General features: G+C 37.4%; 1 protein-coding gene across 1 annotated transcript; it reads right to left on the bottom strand.

Annotated features, from left to right (window-relative positions):
• Positions 1 to 18,193: 18,193 nt before the first annotated feature.
• Positions 18,194 to 19,389, bottom strand: LOC141699967 (cationic amino acid transporter 1-like). The gene is made up of 2 exons (XM_074503755.1): positions 19,188 to 19,389; positions 18,194 to 18,627 (listed from the first exon to the last, which is right to left on the bottom strand). The coding sequence occupies exons 1-2, from the start codon at positions 19,387 to 19,389 to the stop codon at positions 18,194 to 18,196; spliced, it is 636 nt and encodes a 211-aa protein (XP_074359856.1).
• Between the last annotated feature and the right edge of the window lie 388 nt (positions 19,390 to 19,777).

Below are 19,777 nucleotides of genomic sequence, written 5' to 3' on the forward strand. Positions count from 1 at the left end.
AAGGCAAGAAACGATTCCTATTCTAGATTTTCTAGAGCACGCCTTATATTGACTTAAGTTCACCTAAATCTATCATCACGTGGTAAATATAGGCATATATCTCATATATAAAATTAAATAAACAAGTAAATGTAAAGTGCAATAAAGTAAATGTGTTTGGTTATGGCCCCATCCTATGTGATCTTTATCAAGCTCATGATAAAGATCAAGGTCAATCTAATATGGTGATGGAAATAAATAATACTACTTATTACATAAGTCTTCTTGTATGCCTCGTCTTCTTCTTTGTATCACCTCCATTGGATAGCCTTCTTGAGTATTCAATTACATTACATGATTGAAAGTAAAACTAATCTAATGAACTTACAAGAATAACTCGAGTTACATTCGAGATTTATGATTACAAAGATTGACGACATGCAAGTCATATTTAAAACCAAAACCAAAACCATTACACTAAGGTCGAAAGGCCATAACCATCCACCATGCTCATACAACACATAAAAGCATGTTAAAACACATAATCTGATCTTAACATATCATAATATCCATGATCTAATCATAAAAAGAAAATATGACAAAAATCAGAAAAATCAGAATCAAATCAGAAAAACAAGAATCACTGTTTACAGGCAGTAAACAACGTCAAACGCCTTACAGACGAGTCGTTGATAGCTTTTTCTATCAGTTTTGTTCAGACGCTCGTTTACCTATGGAATAGGGTATTCATTTGCATAAATCGGACACCAGACCCAGATTTCAGCAAATCTGCAGCAGCCAATTCAGAATCCGTATCTAATATGATTCTCATAATTAGAACAAACATAAATCATGTATATATCAGTATATATACAGATTACATAGTCATCTTATGATTATACAACTCACATGAATATCATATATTCAAAACAATACATATATAAGTATATTATATCAACATCAAATCATGGTGAATGCTCATATATCGAAAGCAGTTAAACACATAAACGAATTAAAAACTTTTCGCAAGTAGTTCTGATGCCATTGAAGGGTTTTTAGCACATAAACGCAGCGAAAACGTAAATTTAAATCTTAAAAAAAACCGAAACCCTCCGCAGGATCCATGCGAAAAATAATATTTAATTCGTAGTTCAGTATGTTTACCTTAAGAAGCTTTATGTTAATGGAAAGATGAAGGTCTTTAATGGCGATCCAAAAATAATGAACGGAGATCCTTAGCAGCTGTTCCTCAAATGTGAAGCACTCCACCGGTATCCACCAAGAAAACGATGTAATGAAGGAGGAGGAGATGGAGAGAATTAGGGTTTTCTAAATCTTTTTGGTTGCGGCAAAAATAGGGTCTATAATAGTATATTTATAGGCAAAATTTTCAGCTGAAAATTTTCCCATAAAATATTATTATTATTAACCCTTTATTATTCTCATTAATAATTAAAACATCTTTTAATTATTAATCCTTTTTCTAAACACTTTAGAAATAATTCTCTCTCTTGATTTAATTTCCAAAAATTAAATTCTTAATTAATAATATTAAGAACCTTTTCTTAATTAATTTATAATCAATTAAATATCATTTAATCAATTATTAAATTTGCCAATTAATTATTTATTTCATAAATAAATAATTATCAGCCATTATTATTTAATTCCTCCACCATTAAATCATTCTCTTTTATGGTGTGACCCTGTAGGTTCAATATAAAGCCGGTAGTAGAAATAAATAATAATAAAACTATTTTATCATTATTTATATAAATTCTCTAATTCATTAAATATGATTAATTAATTAATCATATTTATTCTACATCGTGATGGATACTTCTCAGCATATCGCGACTATCCGGATAATACGAATTCACTGCTTAGAATACCAAGAACCTATTCAGGGAGTAGTTACCGTACAATTAATTCCTTCTACCCTGCAATGTCACGATTAAATACAAGGCATGTAACTTGTGTCAAGCTTATCTTATTTAATCACTTGCTTTCCCATTCACTATGCTTAGTCCTATTTAATGTAAATTAGAAACTCCTTTCTAATTTCATTCACTCTGGCCAGAGATTCCTGAACTATTATAAGTGGATCAGCATTGAACATTCTCTTCCTATACTGGAAGGGGTAGATCCTTTATTGATCATACACTATCTTCATGTATAAATTCTTATACCCAGTAGAGCCCTTATAATTGTCTCTTGAGACTAAGAACTAAACCAAAGCATAGTTTAGTGTACACAAGATGACTATGATGACCTCAGATCTAAGGATACTTGTACAACTATCACTATGTGAGGGAACTCCATCAGTTGTTCAGCTGTGTGAGTCATGTTCAGTGAACTTATTCTATAATAAGCACCTACATACTAGCTATAGTGTCACCACACAAATGTCTATGAGAATAGACATCCTTCATAATGAAGCAAGCATAGTATATACCGATCTTTGTGGATTATTAATTACCAGTTAGTAATCCTACGACCAGGAACTATTTAAGTTTAGAGTTATCATCTTTTAGGTCTCATTATTATGATTCCTAAATCCTCATACATGATTGGACTTAGGACATATCTCTTTCACTTATCCTCCTCAAAGTCAAGAATTACAAAGTCAGCAGGAAAGATAAGTTTGTCCACCTTGACCAACACATCCTCCACAATGCCTCGTGTAATAGAACGATCAGCCAACTGCAAGGACATATATGTCGGCTTCGGATCAGGTAGACCAAGCTTCTTGAAGATAGATGTAATAACCCCAATTTTTGGAAATTTTTGAAACCTGATGAATATTAACATTTTTTACTGATGATGCTGATTAAGGAAAATTATTAGACCACACTATATAGGAGTACTGTTATGGAAATTCTCAGATCGTATTGGTATTCCATAAAGTAAATGAGTGTATGTAAAGGTCGTTAGAATTCGAATCCGGACACTTTGATTTTTCCCGAAAATCCACCAGATACCGAAAGAATTAAGTATAAGGTAAAATATTTAAAAATGATTTAAATTAAAGGATTATAAGAGAGGATTATCAAAGGAGTATAAAATATTAATAAAGGTTTATGAAAGCCTAAGTAACAAGATGCCAGATATGATACCTCAAACGATTAACGAGAACGAGAGTTAAGCGAACCGTAAAAACAAATAAGCGACCAAGAGACAAGCTTGTTCAAGAAGTTAAGGGACTATGACATCATCATACCACAAGATAATGACAAATGGCTAGCTAGTGATGTGAGCAAGATGATGTATGCAAAGGAGGAAGATTTTTGTTCAAGATTGATTCCCATCCACATATTTTTAACACCTAAATTACCTATGTTAATTTGCAACCAAGCAATTCATTTCATTTTCCAAGACAAACAAGACGTATTTTCATTTCTTCATTTCTTCATTTCTTCCTTTGCTCTCGGCCAAAACCAGAGCAGCAACTTCAAACTGCCACTCACTCAAATATTATGTTCTATAACGCTTTGGAAAGGTATTGAGATGGCCTACAACTCTTGTTCACAAGTCTCGTCCAAATATGTAAAAACCCAATTTTTTTTGATATCGGTAAAAGATCTTATGAATAGTAACCTTGCGGTTTAATAAAAACTTTTGCGACCACACCATATACGAGTTTTTAATTTAAGATTCCGAGTTGATTATATGATTATTCGTACCAAATGAGTGTATGTAAACGCTATTAGTTTTCGAAGAAAACGAACTTTGAAAAATGACCATATTTATGAATCATCAAGGATTACAAGGATCACAATATAATTATGAATTTAAAACCCTACGGATTTATATCCAAAGACGATACTTTAAAACATGAGGAATAAATACGAAAGGATTTACGTCGCGAACCGTTTACGAGAAAGTATTACGAAAACATTTAAGCGACCGATCAAACGCGTAAACGATTAAATAAACGTAACGCACTAACTAACCGTGTTAGAAAAGTAACCATGGTTACTTTATTAAATAGTGAGCTAAGGAAGTAGGATGATCAACTAGGGCTAGAGAATAGTGAAGCTAATGGCTAAGCTAATTAGCTTAGCTTGTAATCTAAAAAGCCAAGCTAGAATTGTCTAGAGAGTTGGCAACAAAAATCAATCCCATGACTTATACTAGAAGAATAAATAAGATATCACAAAATTATTGCAAGAAGCAACCAAGGAAGCAACACATTTTCTCTCTCTCTCTCTCTCACAAAATACCATGCTGATTTTCAAGAACACCATGGAGAGAAAATTTCATATCTCATTTTCTACTCATTCAAAAATCACCAAATTTTTACCAAACCTCTTTCATATCCTGGGTACATCACGCACCAAATTTCATTCCCATTCATGAAGTTTTCAATTTTATAAAAATATTTGAAGTTGGGAGTGAATAGTAACTCCGAAAATCACTAACTTGTTTTCTTGATATTTCATGAAAGTTTAAGGCTCCTAAAGCTAGAACAAGGCTTCATCAAGGATCTTAGGACTTTACTAAGTATTAAAAATCTTCAATAAAGGTATAAACATTCATCCAAACTTTTTTTAAGTTTTAAGATTCAAGAAAAGTAAGGATCTTGGATATAAGTATGGTTTTGATGATTGATTTGATATTATCTTGATGTTTAGTTAATTAGTTTTAAGGTTGATGATTGTTGCCTCAACAACATGATGTTCTTGAGATAAGTTAGCGTTAAGATGATGATTTGATGATTGTTGATGGTGGTATAATGATTTAAGACGTAAACGAAACTCGAGTCGTAATCGTAACCTCGTTAAACCGAACAAAACTCAACTTAAGTTTCTGCAGAAGTTCCTGAATGTATAAATTATAGTTTTCTGAAAAGTGAGACTTGATTATGATAGACAATTTTATGAGGATTGTTTAGGTACTTGAATCTCTTGATTCCAATTTACGGATCAAAAGTTATGACCGTTTTAGTAAAAGGGATTTACGCGACAAAACTGCTATAAATTACGAACTTTGTAAATACAATGATCGACTTAAAAATATTTAAAAATATTAAAATTTTTACAGAGAGTATTAAAAATTCAAGTAAAAATGTTAATTTTTCAATTTTATAAAAATGTCGGAGCCGAGTTCGCGCAGAGTACGAATATCAGAAAAAACCCCCTGTTAGGAAACTTCCACTTCGGGATTTTCACCCCTGTTACCAGAAAACCATTTTCAAATGATGTGTTCTAAATTTTTTCTAGATCGCGCACGCGAAAACGGTGCGTCAATTGAGTTAACGATTTGAGAGATATCAACGTTTTAGTGAAAGAGGTTTGAATAGTAAAACTCCGTAGTCCACCGAATTTTTGAAATGCTTTTCACCTAATTAAATTCATTTTATCAAAATGAAACTTTTAGGATAAATATTAAAAATACTCAAGAAGCTCTTCGAGGTGGTTTCGTATTAAAATATTAATTTTACGATTTACTAAAAATAATAGAGTGCGAGTCGCGTAATAATAATATTCGGTAAAGTAAAATCTAGAAGACCACTTTGACCGTCCGTTTCGACCAAAGAGTGATACTTATTTCGAGTCGGTCGAATGATGAAAGTTATGAAGTACTGAACTTATTAGAAATATAAGTTGGTGATGAGAGTAGGAATAGTGATTAAGATTATTGTTATGGATAAAAAACTAAGGTTATTATTTGCTGTATTTATTACTAAGGTTCGGGAGCTCAAGGCCTTTAATGGCTGCTCTCGTGTTTCGTAGCTTAACTCTGCCTTTACGAGATGCCTACGTATCTCTATGAATTAGAGAATCAAGCCAGAAAATATAGTTCTAATTTATGGGGTGAGGCCCCTTATATAGATGTTGGGATTCCTTGAATTGGTCTTGGGATAGGAGACTTGTTGATCAAGTTCTCAGACTTTGGATAGACTTTGAAGTCCTAGAATAGAGGAATCAGATTCCTAGTTTGTGTAGGGGCCCTTGAGGCTATCTTTTATGGAATTACATCACTGATTAGACTCTTTTAATGAGCTGTTAATCTCCCTTATTTATTAATTACGAAATTAATAAATAATTAGAGTTTCGAACCTCGTTAATTGGGCTTCGTTTCTGGACCATACAAGGTCTAATTAATTCAACATTAATTATATTTCTAGGCTAATTTTAGGCCCATATCATTTACCCCCCAACTTCTGGGAAACCGTAAAAGATTTCGCAGAAGTTAAGTTCATTTGTTCCCTTCCAGGGTGTCGTTTTTGCATAAAGTGTGGAGCGACCTACACATTTACAACGATTTGCCTTGCACACAGCTTCAGGGTTATTTTATAACCTTCCTATTATTTTTCTTACCTTATTCCTTCTTTTTAGGAATTTTCTGGTATTTTTCAAGAATTTTCTCTTAATTTCTGAGATTTTTCCCTTAATTTCCAGGATTTTTTCCCTTAGTTCTGGATTTTTCCCTAAATTCTTGGATTTTTTTCCGAATTTACAGGAATTTTCCCTTAATTCCAGGGTTTTTTCCTTAATTTACTAGTACTCACAGGTATTTTTCCCTAATTTTTTCAAGAATATTCAACAAAAATCATTTTTGAAAATTATTTTTTAATTTTTCTGATTTCTGGGATTTTTTGCTTATTTTCCCTATTTATTAGGAATTATTAGCTATTTTCCTGATTTTATCCCCTTTTTTTCTAATTAATTGAATAATCAGAAAAATAGAATTTTGCTGCTCAATGCATCCTAGGCGTTGTTGATCCACTCCTAGGAGACAGTTTTCTAACAACGTCTAGGAACAATGCTCCCTGGGCGTTGTTGGAGGCTGATATTTCCTGGGCGTCGTTGATCCGCGCCTAGGAGACAGTTTCTTAACATCTAGGAACAATGCTCCTTGGGCGTTGTTGAAGGCTGATACTTCCTGGGCGTCGTTGATCCGCGCCTAAGAGACAGTTTCTTAACAACATCTAGGAACAATGCTCCCTGGGCGTTGTTGGAGGCTAATACTTCCTGGGCGTCATTGATCCGCGCCTAGGAGACAGTTTCCTAATAACGTCTAGAAATAATGCTCCCTGGGCGTTGTTGGAGGCTGATCCCTCACCTAGAAGCCACATTTCTAACAACGTCTAGGAACAATGCACCCTGGGCGTTGTTAAAGGCCAATCCGTTCATAATTCCTAGGCGTTGTAGACCCACGCCAAGGAGACATCCTTCCAACAGCGTCTAGGAAACTTACATCCCGGGCGTTGTTGGAGGTTAACACATTTATAATTCCTAGGCATTGTAGACCCACGCCTAGGAGACATTTTTGACACCACACCCAGGAATCATGTCCGCTAGGCGTGGTTGGGCTTTCAAGCCTTAATTTATCCAGTGAATTTTGGTTTTCTTTTTGGTTTAGAACATTCCAAACCTTTTCAAAATTCAAACTTTATGGGCTTCCCGCCTCTACTAGGCCCATTTCTTTTGGCCCAAAAACGCTTGAGCTTCCAAACGCTCATCTATATAAGGAGTCAAGTGTGAGCTCATTTCTCACACTTTACTTCCATAAAATTTTCTTCACCTCTAGATTTTTCACTCAGCAAATATTCTCTCAAGGATAGCCACCGCAAAGCGAATTCCGGCATTCTACACCACCGCTTTCTGGGCTCATTTTGAACATTCCATTTGAATCTTCATTTTCTTTGATTATTTTCAAGAGTTTTTTTAGGTTTCAGTCTTCATCCATGGCGGATTCCGATTCATCTCATTCCCAGGTTCCCCAAGCTGTTCCCCGTCCATCTAGGGTCAGCCGAGGTAAAAAAATCTCTTGTCCATTCCTCAGTTATTTCTCTTAGGGATCTTTTAACCGAGTTTGGGCAAGCCTTCCCTTACATATTACACTTAGATGCATATAATTACCCTTCTAGATTTGGTCCATAACAAGTAGGTACCATAGCTTGCCTCTTTGGCATTTTTCACCCTTATAGGGCCGAGGCTCCAGGCGCAAATGATAGGGCCTGTTACCCAAAGCCTGGGGCCATTCGGGTCTGTAAGGAAACCTTTTATGCTGGTTTTTGCCTTCCTCCTCATCCTTTAGTTTTTCGCATTTTGGCTGAGGCCCGAGTCTGTCCGTCCCAACTCACACCCAATTCTTGGCGTTTTATTCACTGTTATATGGCCCAATCACGTAAACACGGTTTTGAGCCCAATGTTTGTGTCTTTCGCTATTTATTTAAATTTGTTAATGCTTCTGTGGACCAAGGATGGGTCAAAATAGTTCATAGATCCTTGGCCCGCTCCTGCTTTATTTCTGGCACCAACCCTAACTCGTATCCAACTTGGAAGAGCGAGTGGTTTTATGTGTTTCTGGATTCCGTGGAGGGTTGGGACCATTTTTTCAGGCCCAACTTCTTAAAAAGTATAGACGGGTCTTTAAGAGACTTAAAATTGGGAATAGATGAGGATGCGACCATCAAGGCCATCACAGCTGATAACTTGCATCATTGCGCTCTCATCCTTTCAGAGGGTAATTTGCAAAATTTAGGTCTAAGTGACCTAGGTCCCGAGGGTATTTCTTTCCCCTTTTATTTCATTTTCTTAATTCCTTATTTGTCCTTCTCCTTACGTGCCCATATCTTCTCGCATCTAGGGCAGCTCTGGACACGATCTTCAAGAAGCGGGAGGCCCGTGCTGCCAAGGGCTCTGCTGTTGAGACCCACCGCGATAAGCGGGTTAGGATTGGTGACGACCCTTTAGTCACGGTTAAGGAGACCGTCCCTACCTTTCTATCCCAGAGGCCCCTTAGCCTTGATGAGGATATCTCTCCTTTCACCGTCACTTAGGGCCTTCAGAAGAGGGACACCGTGGTAGGAAGCTCCGAGGCTGCCGCTGTTTGGTCCGAGAGTGTGATTACACCTCGTGACAGGGCTGAGATAGTAGAGTCTTCTGATGACCTATAGATTGAGCGTTTGGGTGCTCAGGCCGTGGCTTCTGTAAGCCTCTTCCTTGTCTCCTTTTTGACTGTTTTTCAATTCTTTCTACTTACTTACTGTATTTGGATATGCTCATGCAGATGAATACCTATCTCCAGGCTGCCCTTCATAATCTGAAGAATCGGAGGACTAGCCTGACCATTGCTGAGAGAGATAGGGACAGGTACCTCAAGGCTTTCGAGGCCAACTTCACTCGTTTCCGTGAGGTAGAGAAGGAGCTGGCGGATGAAAAGGAGAAAGTTCATAAGCTGGAGCTGGATGCTCAGAGGGCCCGGGCTGAGGTGATAGCTGAGTATAAGGCATCTCAGGACTTTCAGGATGTCCTAAATGCTGAGTACGATGCTAACTTCCTGGAGACCTTTTCTAGCTGTTGGGAGCAGATAGTGGAGGAGATTGGGAAGAAGATCCCGAAGGTGACTCTCACAGCCTATCCAGTCCCTGCTATTCCTGGGAAAGAGCCTCTTCTTGAGGATATTCCTCTCTCTCCTACTCTCACTACTTCCGCTGAGGCCACAACTGTTTCTCCTCGAGATGCTGATCCTATGCCCGTTCCTCCTTCTACTGCTGCCGATGAGGGAAATATTGATGATGACTTTTTCAAGGATCTTTGAGTAGTTTGTTTTTCTTATTTGGCCCATCGTGGCTTTTTATGTATTGACTTATTCGTATTCGGAACTTATTACCCTTCGGGGTTTATTATGTTATTTTAAGTTATTTGTTCGCTTTTCTACTATCCCTTTCAAGTACTTGTACTATTAGTTTGCTATCCTTTATTTTTCTCGTACTTGTACTAAAATAGATAAGCAAACTCAATCATATATAGTATGCACCAAACAGTTCTATGATAAGATGAACTAAACAATTATAAAACAAGTTTATGGCAACTCTTGGGATTCATCCCTTACACCACTCCTAATAATCCTAAAAAATAAAGCTAAAACATGTAAATCCTAAGCAAGCAAAGCTTCAAGGTGCTTTTCAACCTACTTGTCATCTTGACAAGTGAGATTCATGTTTAATGGCTTCACACATAGTAAACCTTCAGGTTTTGTGCATGCCAAGTTCTCGGGACTTCAATACCATCCATAGTCTCCAGCTTGTAGGTTCCTCTACCCTGTACACTCTTGACCTTGTATAGTCCTTCCCAATTTGGGGCAAGCTTCCCTTTCTGCCCTACACCAGAAGCTTCCACCTTCCTCAAGACTAAGTCACCATGTTTGAAGAACCTTTCTTTAACCCTTAGGTTGTAGTAGAACGAAGCCTTTTTCTGATACTCCACTATCTTCGCATGTGCCTCATCTCGGACTTCATCAATTAGATCCAGGGTTAATCTTTGCCCTTCCTCATTCTCCTCAGCATTGAAAGATTGAATCCTGGGAGAGGAGTGTGATATCTCTACGGGAACAACTGCTTCTGCCCCATATGCTAACATGAAGGGAGTTGCTCCAGTCGTGACTCTACAGGTAGTCCTATAGGCCCATAGTATTGGGAGTATTTCATCTACCCAGTTACTCCTCGACTTCTCGATTCTTTTCTTTAGTCCATCCAGGATTATCCGATTTGCCACTTCCGCTTGCCCATTGGCTTGCGGATGAGCTACAAAGGTGAATCGTAACTCAATTTCGTTCTCTTCACAATACTTCTTGAATTCCTCGTTGTTGAATTGTGTCCCATTGTCAGTGACTAGGATGCGGGGAATTCCATACCAGCACACGATATTTTCCCACAGGAATTGTGCAACCTGCTTAGTTGTGATTTTGGCCAAGGACTTGGCTTCAATCCACTTGGTAAAATAATCGATGGCTATAATCAAAAACTTCCTTTGTGTCGTGGCCATGGGGAAAGGCCCAAGTATATCCATTCCCCACATAGCAAAGGGGATAGGTGAGTTGACGGATGTCAGCATTTCAGGGGGTTATCTAACAACAGGTGCATGCTTCTGATAGCGGTCACACTTCTTCACATATTCTTTGGCATCAGCCATCATTTCTGGCCAATAGAAGCCTAAATGGGTTATCTTATGAGCTAATGCTCTGCCCCCAAGTATTGCCCACATATGCCTTCATGTACTTCTTCAAGAGCCAAACGTGCCTCATCGGGCCTGAGACACCTTAAGTAAGGCACCACAAAAGATCTTTTATACAAAATCCCATCTATTGAAGAGTATCTTAGTGCTCGAACAGCCAACTTCCGTGCTTCCGTAGCATCGTTTGGCAACCATCCGGTTTGAATATGAGTCTTAATGGGATCAATCCATGAAGTCCCCAGACTTATAGGAGCTACAAGCTTAACATCAATGCTCCGTGTCTTCAGAACGCGGAAGTATACACTTCCCAAACTTTCCTCTATCTCGGATGAAGCAAACTTTGATAACGCATCTACCTTAGCATTTTCCGCCCTCGGAATATGTTCAATATGGCATTCATCGAATTGGGTCATCACAGCCCTTACTAGGCGGATATACTTAGCCATCGTATCATCCCTTGCCTCAAACTCTCCCTTTACCTGGGATATGACCAGCTTCGAGTCTCCACAGACTTTTAAGTTCTTGACTCTAAGTGTCCCTGTTAAGCCAAGGCCAACTATTAGAGCTTCATATTCTGCCTCATTATTTGTGGTCGGGAAGTCTAACTTCATGGCATACTCAATCAAGAACCCATCAGGGCTTTGTAAAACCAAACCTGCTCCACTTGAATTTGTTTTTGATGCTCCATCGAAATAAAGGACCCAATATTCTTTCTCCTTATCCACTTTTTCCTTGTCCTCCTTATCAACTTCCTTGTCTTGAGGTATGGTATCCTTCTGCCCCTCGACTTCTTGGTTGGGTATGGTACATTCCACCACGAAGTCAGCCAATGCCTGGGCTTTTATTTCCATTCGTGGCTTATACTTGATGTCGAATTCTCCTAGCTTTATCGCCCATTTAATCAGTCTCCCACTAGCCTTAGGACTGTGGATTATATTTCTCAAGGGTTGATTCGTTATAACCTCAATTTGATGAGCCTGAAAGTAAGGACAGAGCTTTCTCGAAGCCATTACCAGGGCTAAAGAAAACTTCTCAATGGTTGAATAATTCAACTCAGCTCCATGCAGAATCTTGCTGACATAGTATACAGGTTTCTGGATTTTCAGTTCCTCCTTAACCAACACAGCGCTCAAGGCACCCTCTGAAACGGCCAAATACAAGTATAAGACTTCATTCAAAGCTGGCTTGGCCAACAACGGGGCCTGGGCCATATATTTCTTTAATTCCTCGAATGCCTTCTGGCTTTCCTCACTCCATTGAAATTTTTTGACCTTCTTTAAGGACTTGAAGAATGACAGGCACTTGTCTCCTGACTTGGAGATGAATCGTCCCAGCGCAGCAACCCTTCCTGTGAGCTTCTGACCATCTTTGACAGTTTTTGGTGGTTCCATGTCCAGGATTGCCTTTATTTTATCGGGGTTGGTCTCGATCCCTCTCTTGGAGACCATCAATTCCAAAAAAATTCCAGATCCTACTCCGAAAGCACACTTCGTAGGATTTAACATCATCTTGTGGTACCTCAGGACCTCGAAAGCTTCCCTCAAATGGGTTATATGATCAATCTTTACTAGACTCTTGACTAACATGTCATTCTTGAGACCAAATGCCATAACAAGATAATAATAAACATCAAAGTTAGTGATGAATGATACCTTTGGAATGTCGTCCTTATACATCCTGATCTGATTGTATCCACTAAATCCATCCATGAAGCTAAGCATTTCATGCCCATCAGTGGCATCTATCAAAGTATCGATCCTTGGTAACGGGAAACAATCCTTAGGACATGCATCAATTAGATCAGTGACATCCACACACATCCTCCACTTTCCATTGGCCTTCTTCACCATGACAGGGTTTTGCTAACCACTCCGGAAATTGAATCTCCTCAATGAAACCAGCCTTTAAGAGCTTTTCCACTTCCTGTTTTATAGCTTCTTGCCTTTCTGGAGTTAAACTTCTTTTCTTTTATTTCACCGTCTTCCGACTTGGATCCACATTCATCTTGTGAGTGATCAGTTCCGGATCTATTCATGGCATATCAGCTGCCGACCAAGCGAACACATCGCTATTTTCTTGCAAAAATTTCACCAACTTCCCTCAAAGGGGCTCCTCGAGCTTGGCTTCAATAAAATTCACCTTCTCAGGATCTTCGGGGGCTAAAGGAATTGAAATCAAGTCTTCTAATGGCTTTCCTCTTTTCTCATTATTCTCTCGGATATCCAAGTCTTCAATAGGAAGAACCTGCCTGTTGTGAATATGTTGTGCACTTGATGATTACCTACACAAAACATCTAAGTAGATTTTGCTTAGTGAAATAATGTAGCACTCGACGGATAAGAATTATAGTCCCGACGGATAACTCAGTTTGAGTACCGACGGATGAGTAATTTATTATCCATCGAGTGAGTAGCTTATATAATGATAAGTTTGTAGCACACTGTTGTATGCACCTTTGTATAGAATCTGTAGTAGCATATAAGTCATGTTGACTTTAACTAGATATGCAGAATAGGTTGATTAACTGTACATAAGCAATGTCTTGTAATTCTGTATAAGTGAAATGAAGTCAAGTGCCAAAATAGCTATCAACGGATGCTTAACAAAGCTTCGACGGATAATCAAATGACTTTCAACGGATGTTCAAAATAGCAGTCGACGGATGATCAAGTAAGTCATCGACGGATGATCTGAAAGTCGACGGATGATAATATCAAGATTCAAACATCAGTTGAACAGTGAAAGCTGACACACAGCCGTCGAGATTGGATACAAACACTGTGGAAGCCTATTAACTGGGTCATAGAGGACGAAAAGCAGCAAAGATCAAGACTGTTAGATTTTATATTTATTCAGTTCTTTTGACTTTGTAATCTTGGTAATATATATAAACCAAGAGAGTAGCAAATATAAAATAACTAAGAAAACTAAGTTAGCTTAAAAACAAACACAGAGAAATCTTTGTAAGCACTATCTTTAGCATTTCATGTGTTCTTAGTTGTTTAATCTTGTAAAAGCAGCTGTGAGCATTTCTGCACACAGAGTTCTCTCGATATATTAATATATATCTCTGGTGGAATTGTTTAAATCCACCAGAAAGTTTTTAAAGACTCTTGTTTTTAATTACTCTTGTTTTGATTCATTAAAGTTTATATTTCGCATTGTGCTAATCAAAACAGATATATCTATAATCGAGTTGAACATTTTTATTTCAAGAAAAAGATAAAGAATTCCATTCAACCCCCCTTCTGTAATTCTTGTTATATTGTTAAGGGACTAACAATTGGTATCAGAGCAAGCTCTTAATCTACAAAGAGTTTAAAGATCAAAACAATTCAGCAAGATGAACAAGAAAGATGTTGGAATCAAGATTCCTTTTCTGGATAAAGATAATTACCATCATTGGAAGGTAAAGATGCATCTTCATATGCTTTCTCAAGATGAGGCCTATGTGGACTGCATAGAAAGAGGCCCTCATGTTCCAATGAGAGTTGCAACAGGAAATGAACCATCAGTTCCAAAGCCAAGGCATGAATGGTCTGATCCTGATCTTGAACAAGTCAGGAAAGATAAAAAGGCCATGAACATTCTGTTCAGTGGTGTTGATGCAGATATGTTTGATAACATCATCAACTGCAAGACTGCCAAGGAAGTTTGGGACACAATACAGATAATATGTGATGGTACTGAGCAAGTAAGAGAAAATAAAATGCAGCTCCTGATTCAGCAATATGAGCATTTTCACAATGAAGAAAGTGAGTCACTCACTGACATTTTTAGTAGATTCCAAAAGCTACTAAATGCTCTTAAATTGCATGGAAGAGTCTATCAGACTAAAGACTCCAATCTGAAATTTCTCAGATCTCTTCCAAAGGAATGGAAACCAATGACAGTCTCATTGAGAAACTCACAAGATTATAAGGAGTTTACTTTGGAGAGACTGTATGGCATTCTGAAGACCTATGAGCTTGAAATAGAGCAGGATGAAAAAATGGAGAGAGGAAAGAAGAAAGGAGGATCCATTGCACTAGTTGCTGAACTGGAAAAGGAGAAGGAAGTGAAGATGGAAGCTGTGGAATCAACTTCAAAGGCCTGTGAAAGCAAGGGTAAAGGGCTAGCTGCAGAAAGTGAAGATTCTTTGAGTCAAGATGACATGGAGGACATTGATGAGCACCTAACATTCCTTTCAAGAAGATTTGCCAAGCTCAAGTTCAAGAAGAACTTTGGAGCTGCCAAGCCAAATAGAAACATGGTGGATAAGTCAAAATTCAAGTGTTTCAAATGTGGCTTGGCAGGGCATTTTGTAAATGAGTGTAGAAAGTCAGATTCTAGTAAGAAGAGATTTGAGTCTGTGGATTATAAGCAAAAATACTTTGACCTACTCAAACAGAAGGAAAGGGCTTTTATTACACAAGAGAATGACTGGGCAGTTGATGGTTTGGATGAAGATGAGGAGATCAGCTATGTCAATCTAGCCCTTATGGCCAAGTCTGATAAAACAGAGACAAGTTCCTCAAGCAATCAGGTAATTACTACAAACCTTGCACATTTATCTAAAGCTGAGTGTAATGATGCAATAAATGACATGTCTACAGAATTGTATCATTTGCGTGTTACACTTAAATCCCTCACTAAAGAAAATGCTAAAATCAAAGAAAACAACTTGTTTTTGAGTGAGAGGAATAATGTGCTTGAGTCTCAGTTTGTTGAGTTTGAGAAACTAAAAATTGAGTGTAGAATTGCTAAGGAGGAATTAACTGAGACCTTGAAAAAAGAAGAAATTTTAAAGAAGCAGCTCGATCGTGAACAGGAGGTGATTAAAGCATGGAAAACATCCAGAGATGTTCATGCTCAAATCACCAAGGTTCAAGGAATTGAGTCCTTTTGTGATGAAGCCTGGAAAAAGAATAAGGAGAAACTAGAACCTATTTTGGTAGATGGATTGCTGACAGATGTAAACTCGACGGATGATGAGGACTATCCGTCGGACAACAAAATGTGTTATCCGTCGAATGATAAAAATCCTCATTTGTCGGCTGTGAACAAACCCATTAGTAAAGCCAAATTAACCAAGCTAAATGAAAAGTATGGGTCTGTTTCCAAGAACTTTGTTTCAGGGGAGTCAAGTCAAGCCAAGAAATGGAAGAAGGCTAATGTTGGTCACATGACTGTCAAACAGTTGAGTGACAGACTTGAGAAGATAGAGGTAAAAACATAAACTAAAAGGAAAAACAATAGGAATGGTAAAGTAGGGATTAACAAACATAACAACTACACACCTGACAAATATGCTCCTAGAAAAATCTGTGTCAAATGTGGTAGTGTAAATCAATTGTCTGTTAATTGCAAATCTGCCATGCTTACTCCCATGTCTGTTCAGCCTCAATTCTCTAACATGAATGCCATGCCTCCTATGCCTGTTAATGCTATGCCCACACAGAACATGAATGCACAGTATGCTAATATGCCATTTGCACCTAATCCATATTATGCTGTATACAATATGCCTCAAATGCCATTTAGCATGCCTTACTGGAATAACATGTTTGCACCAAGCATGCCATTTCCTGTTAGCCATAACATGCATAATAATTCTGTAGCATCTAGTGGTTTCAAAGGCCCAACCCAAATGACTAAGGAAGAATCTGAAATTCCTAAGTCAAATGAGTTAAAACCTAAGAAACAGAAGAAGAAAGCTAACAAGGCAGGACCCAAGGAAACTTGGGTACCAAAATCAACTTGATTTGATTTTGATGTGTGCAGGGAAACAGAAGGAATCTTTGGTACTTGGATAGTGGTTGTTCAAGACACATGACTGGTGATTCTACCCTTCTCACAGAGTTTGAAGAGAGAGCTGGCCCAAGTATCACTTTTGGAGATGACAGCAAAGGTTATACAGTGGGATATGGCTTGATTTCAAAGGACAATGTCATCATTGAAGAGGTTGCCTTAGTGGATGGTCTCAAACACAATCTGTTGAGTATCAGCCAGCTTTGTGATAAAGGCAACTCAGTAACCTTCAACAAAGAAACCTGTGTTGTGATTAATAATCAAAACAACAAAGTGGTTCTCACTGGTGTGAGAAGAGGAAATGTGTATCCACTACTAGAAAAAGTAGAATAGACATCGACTAAAAACCGATGTCTATGAACAAAAAAATCCGATGTCTTCGTGGGTGATGTTAAAGACCCCCCATTTAACATCGGTTTTAAACTGATGTTAAAGAAGACATATAACATCAGTTTTTAAAGATGTTAAATTTCTAATGCATATCTAATCTTAATATATTATCATAATATGATATTTTTATCAATTTAAACATATGTGAGAAAAGCAAAATATTTCTATTTACCCGTTAAACTGATGTTAATAATACCAGTAACAACGATTTTCAAGATAAACCGATGTAAACATAACTTTTGACATCGGTTCTTTATTTCAAACCGATATTTATTGGTGATAAAATGATGTCTATAAAGCTTAATAACATCGGTTTTCTGTTTTAAGATTTATTTTTGTTGTAATATTTAACATCGGTTTTATTCGATATTACTGATGTCAATGTTCCACTAAAACTGATGTATTAAGTTTTGATAGACATCATTTTTTTATTTTATAACAGTTGTTAAAGTGTTAAATTAACATCATTTTCCATTTTAATGATGTATGATTACCTGTTCCATTAATGTACATTTTATAAATATAGATGCCAAAAAATTTCCAAACCAATTACTGCATAATACCAATTGTCTATATATCCAATAATACCAATATCCAAACATCAGGTACAACACTTTCATCTAATCCAAACATCAAGTACTACACATATTTATGTAGCATACTCTTTGCAAACATACTATATCACCAGATTCTGGATCTTTGGCTACATAGGCAGTCAATCCAACAACAGAGATCTCTCTTCCACTTGTGTGAATTTCGCAAGGGGATAGCTTATGTGTGTAAGTCAATAACTATGACTTGCTGGTTCCAAGATCTCCAAGAAGACAGATGTTGATATCTCCTCGAAAGCTAGCCCCACATTGCAATGTCAATGCACTCCCACCAAAAAACTGTAATTTGTCAATCAACCAAAACTCAGAGTATGGAATGTATATGACTAAATTATATAGGACTGTGCCAACCGTAAAGAAGAGCAATAAAACAGAAAGTTCAGAATTAGGTAGTTGTATGGAATGTATTGTTCCTGATAACTGTAATCAAGGATGGAATATATTGTTGCAACGACATCAAATCCAACATAAGCAAAACAAGACAGCGGAAGCTTTAAAGATGCCACGTGCTTTGTAAGGTGCAAAATCACGGTAATTATCAGTGTCTGCTTTCATAAGGCCAACAATTATGGTGAAAAGAATCACAATTACGTGGACACATGAGGCAATGTAGTTTAAACAAGAAGACCCTTTGGTGCTAAAAACTGCAAACAGACAAATGATTATGATTATGCCAATAGCTACGGGGTCAAGATGATTGTAGTCATCTGCAAGCGCACTGGCATAAATACGAAAATCATCCAGGTCTTGGTTGCAAAGGGTGGCTAGGTAGGATGTCCATGATCGAGCCACCGCTGCACCGCCAATTATGTACTCAAGAATTATGTTTCCAACAGCAATGAAGGCCACAAACTCACCGAGTTCTACTCTTAGATAGGCAAATAAGCCACCTGGAGATATGGAAAGAATTTAACTATAAAAACAACTACAAAACTGCATACGTAATGCCCACAGATATGTAGATAACAAGTTAAATAAAAAGGATGCAAGTTGGAAAAAAATTCGAAGGGGGCTTTAATCTATAGGATACAAGTTTAGGGACCAGATGTTTTAAAAAGGTCTACACACAAGGACCATGTATTTATGGCTATGAACATGTCACCAAAGAGCCCCAACTTCAAATTTTTTAATTGTGCTGTCTAAATTTATTATTTAACACTGTTACTGAAGTGAATATAACTGAAATTGATAACAAACTTTCTAAACTATAGTAGTCCTAGTGCATGAATACCGCAAGATTGATAGTTCGCTAGATGTGTATATTCTTGAATGAATTTAAACGTATTAATACATTTTCTAGTAAAAACGATAGCTCATTCTTTTTATCTTCAAATAATTTCCAGCAAGACAAGAGATCACATGAATCTGAATTAACTTTTCAAAAAGATAAATAAACCATTCTTGGTCAACTTATGACCCATAATAGCATGTTATTCCTATGTTTTCATACCTGAAACCGGGATTTCCAAAGTAAACTCAATGTAGCAAAATACAGATAGCAAAGCAGAGATTCCAGAGACGACATAGGAGAGAACAACAGCAGGACCAGCATGATCACGCGCTTCTAACCCGGTAAGAACAAATATTCCAGCTCCAATCACTGCTCCCATGCCAAACCACATTAGATCCCACCACGATAGATTCTTCTTCATCTCGTTGTGCCTTCAAGCTTTAGCCTCCAACTCAGCCTGGTCAGCTGATCGAGTGAATACCCGATCCACGAACCGAGAGGGAGTCGCTTTCAGGGCACTTACATAGTTTCCCCAGCTCTTAAATGACTCCTCTGGAAGAAAATCTTCCTTTGAACACGGACACCCTCTTCTCCTGAGCCGAGTTCCATGTACAAAAGGCTTATTGACATTGACCTTTATGTCCATATAATTGTTAATTTATACAAGTGAATGTCAATGCCTGAAAAATGTACACTTTAAGACTTATACTTCAGCTACTTAAAAATTTTGACTTTTTAAGAGTCACTAGTGAGGCACCTTGCGTTGAGTATTTGGTGACACTTGTGTTATTTAAATTACTAATATCAAA

Source organism: Apium graveolens, chromosome 2 (genome assembly GCF_009905375.1).
Source record: "Apium graveolens cultivar Ventura chromosome 2, ASM990537v1, whole genome shotgun sequence".
NCBI classification, from domain to species: Eukaryota; Viridiplantae; Streptophyta; class Magnoliopsida; order Apiales; family Apiaceae; genus Apium; species Apium graveolens.

What these genes read in the sequence shown, in the direction of transcription:
- LOC141699967 (XM_074503755.1), bottom strand. Translation starts at nt 19,389, where the DNA reads ATGAAGAAGAATCTATCGTGGTGGGATCTAATGTGGTTTGGCATGGGA. An exon ending in TTTGGAAATCCCGGTTTCAG is followed by an intron (nt 18,628 to 19,187) that starts GTATGAAAACAT and finishes CCATATCTCCAG; the next exon opens with GTGGCTTATTTGCCTATCTA.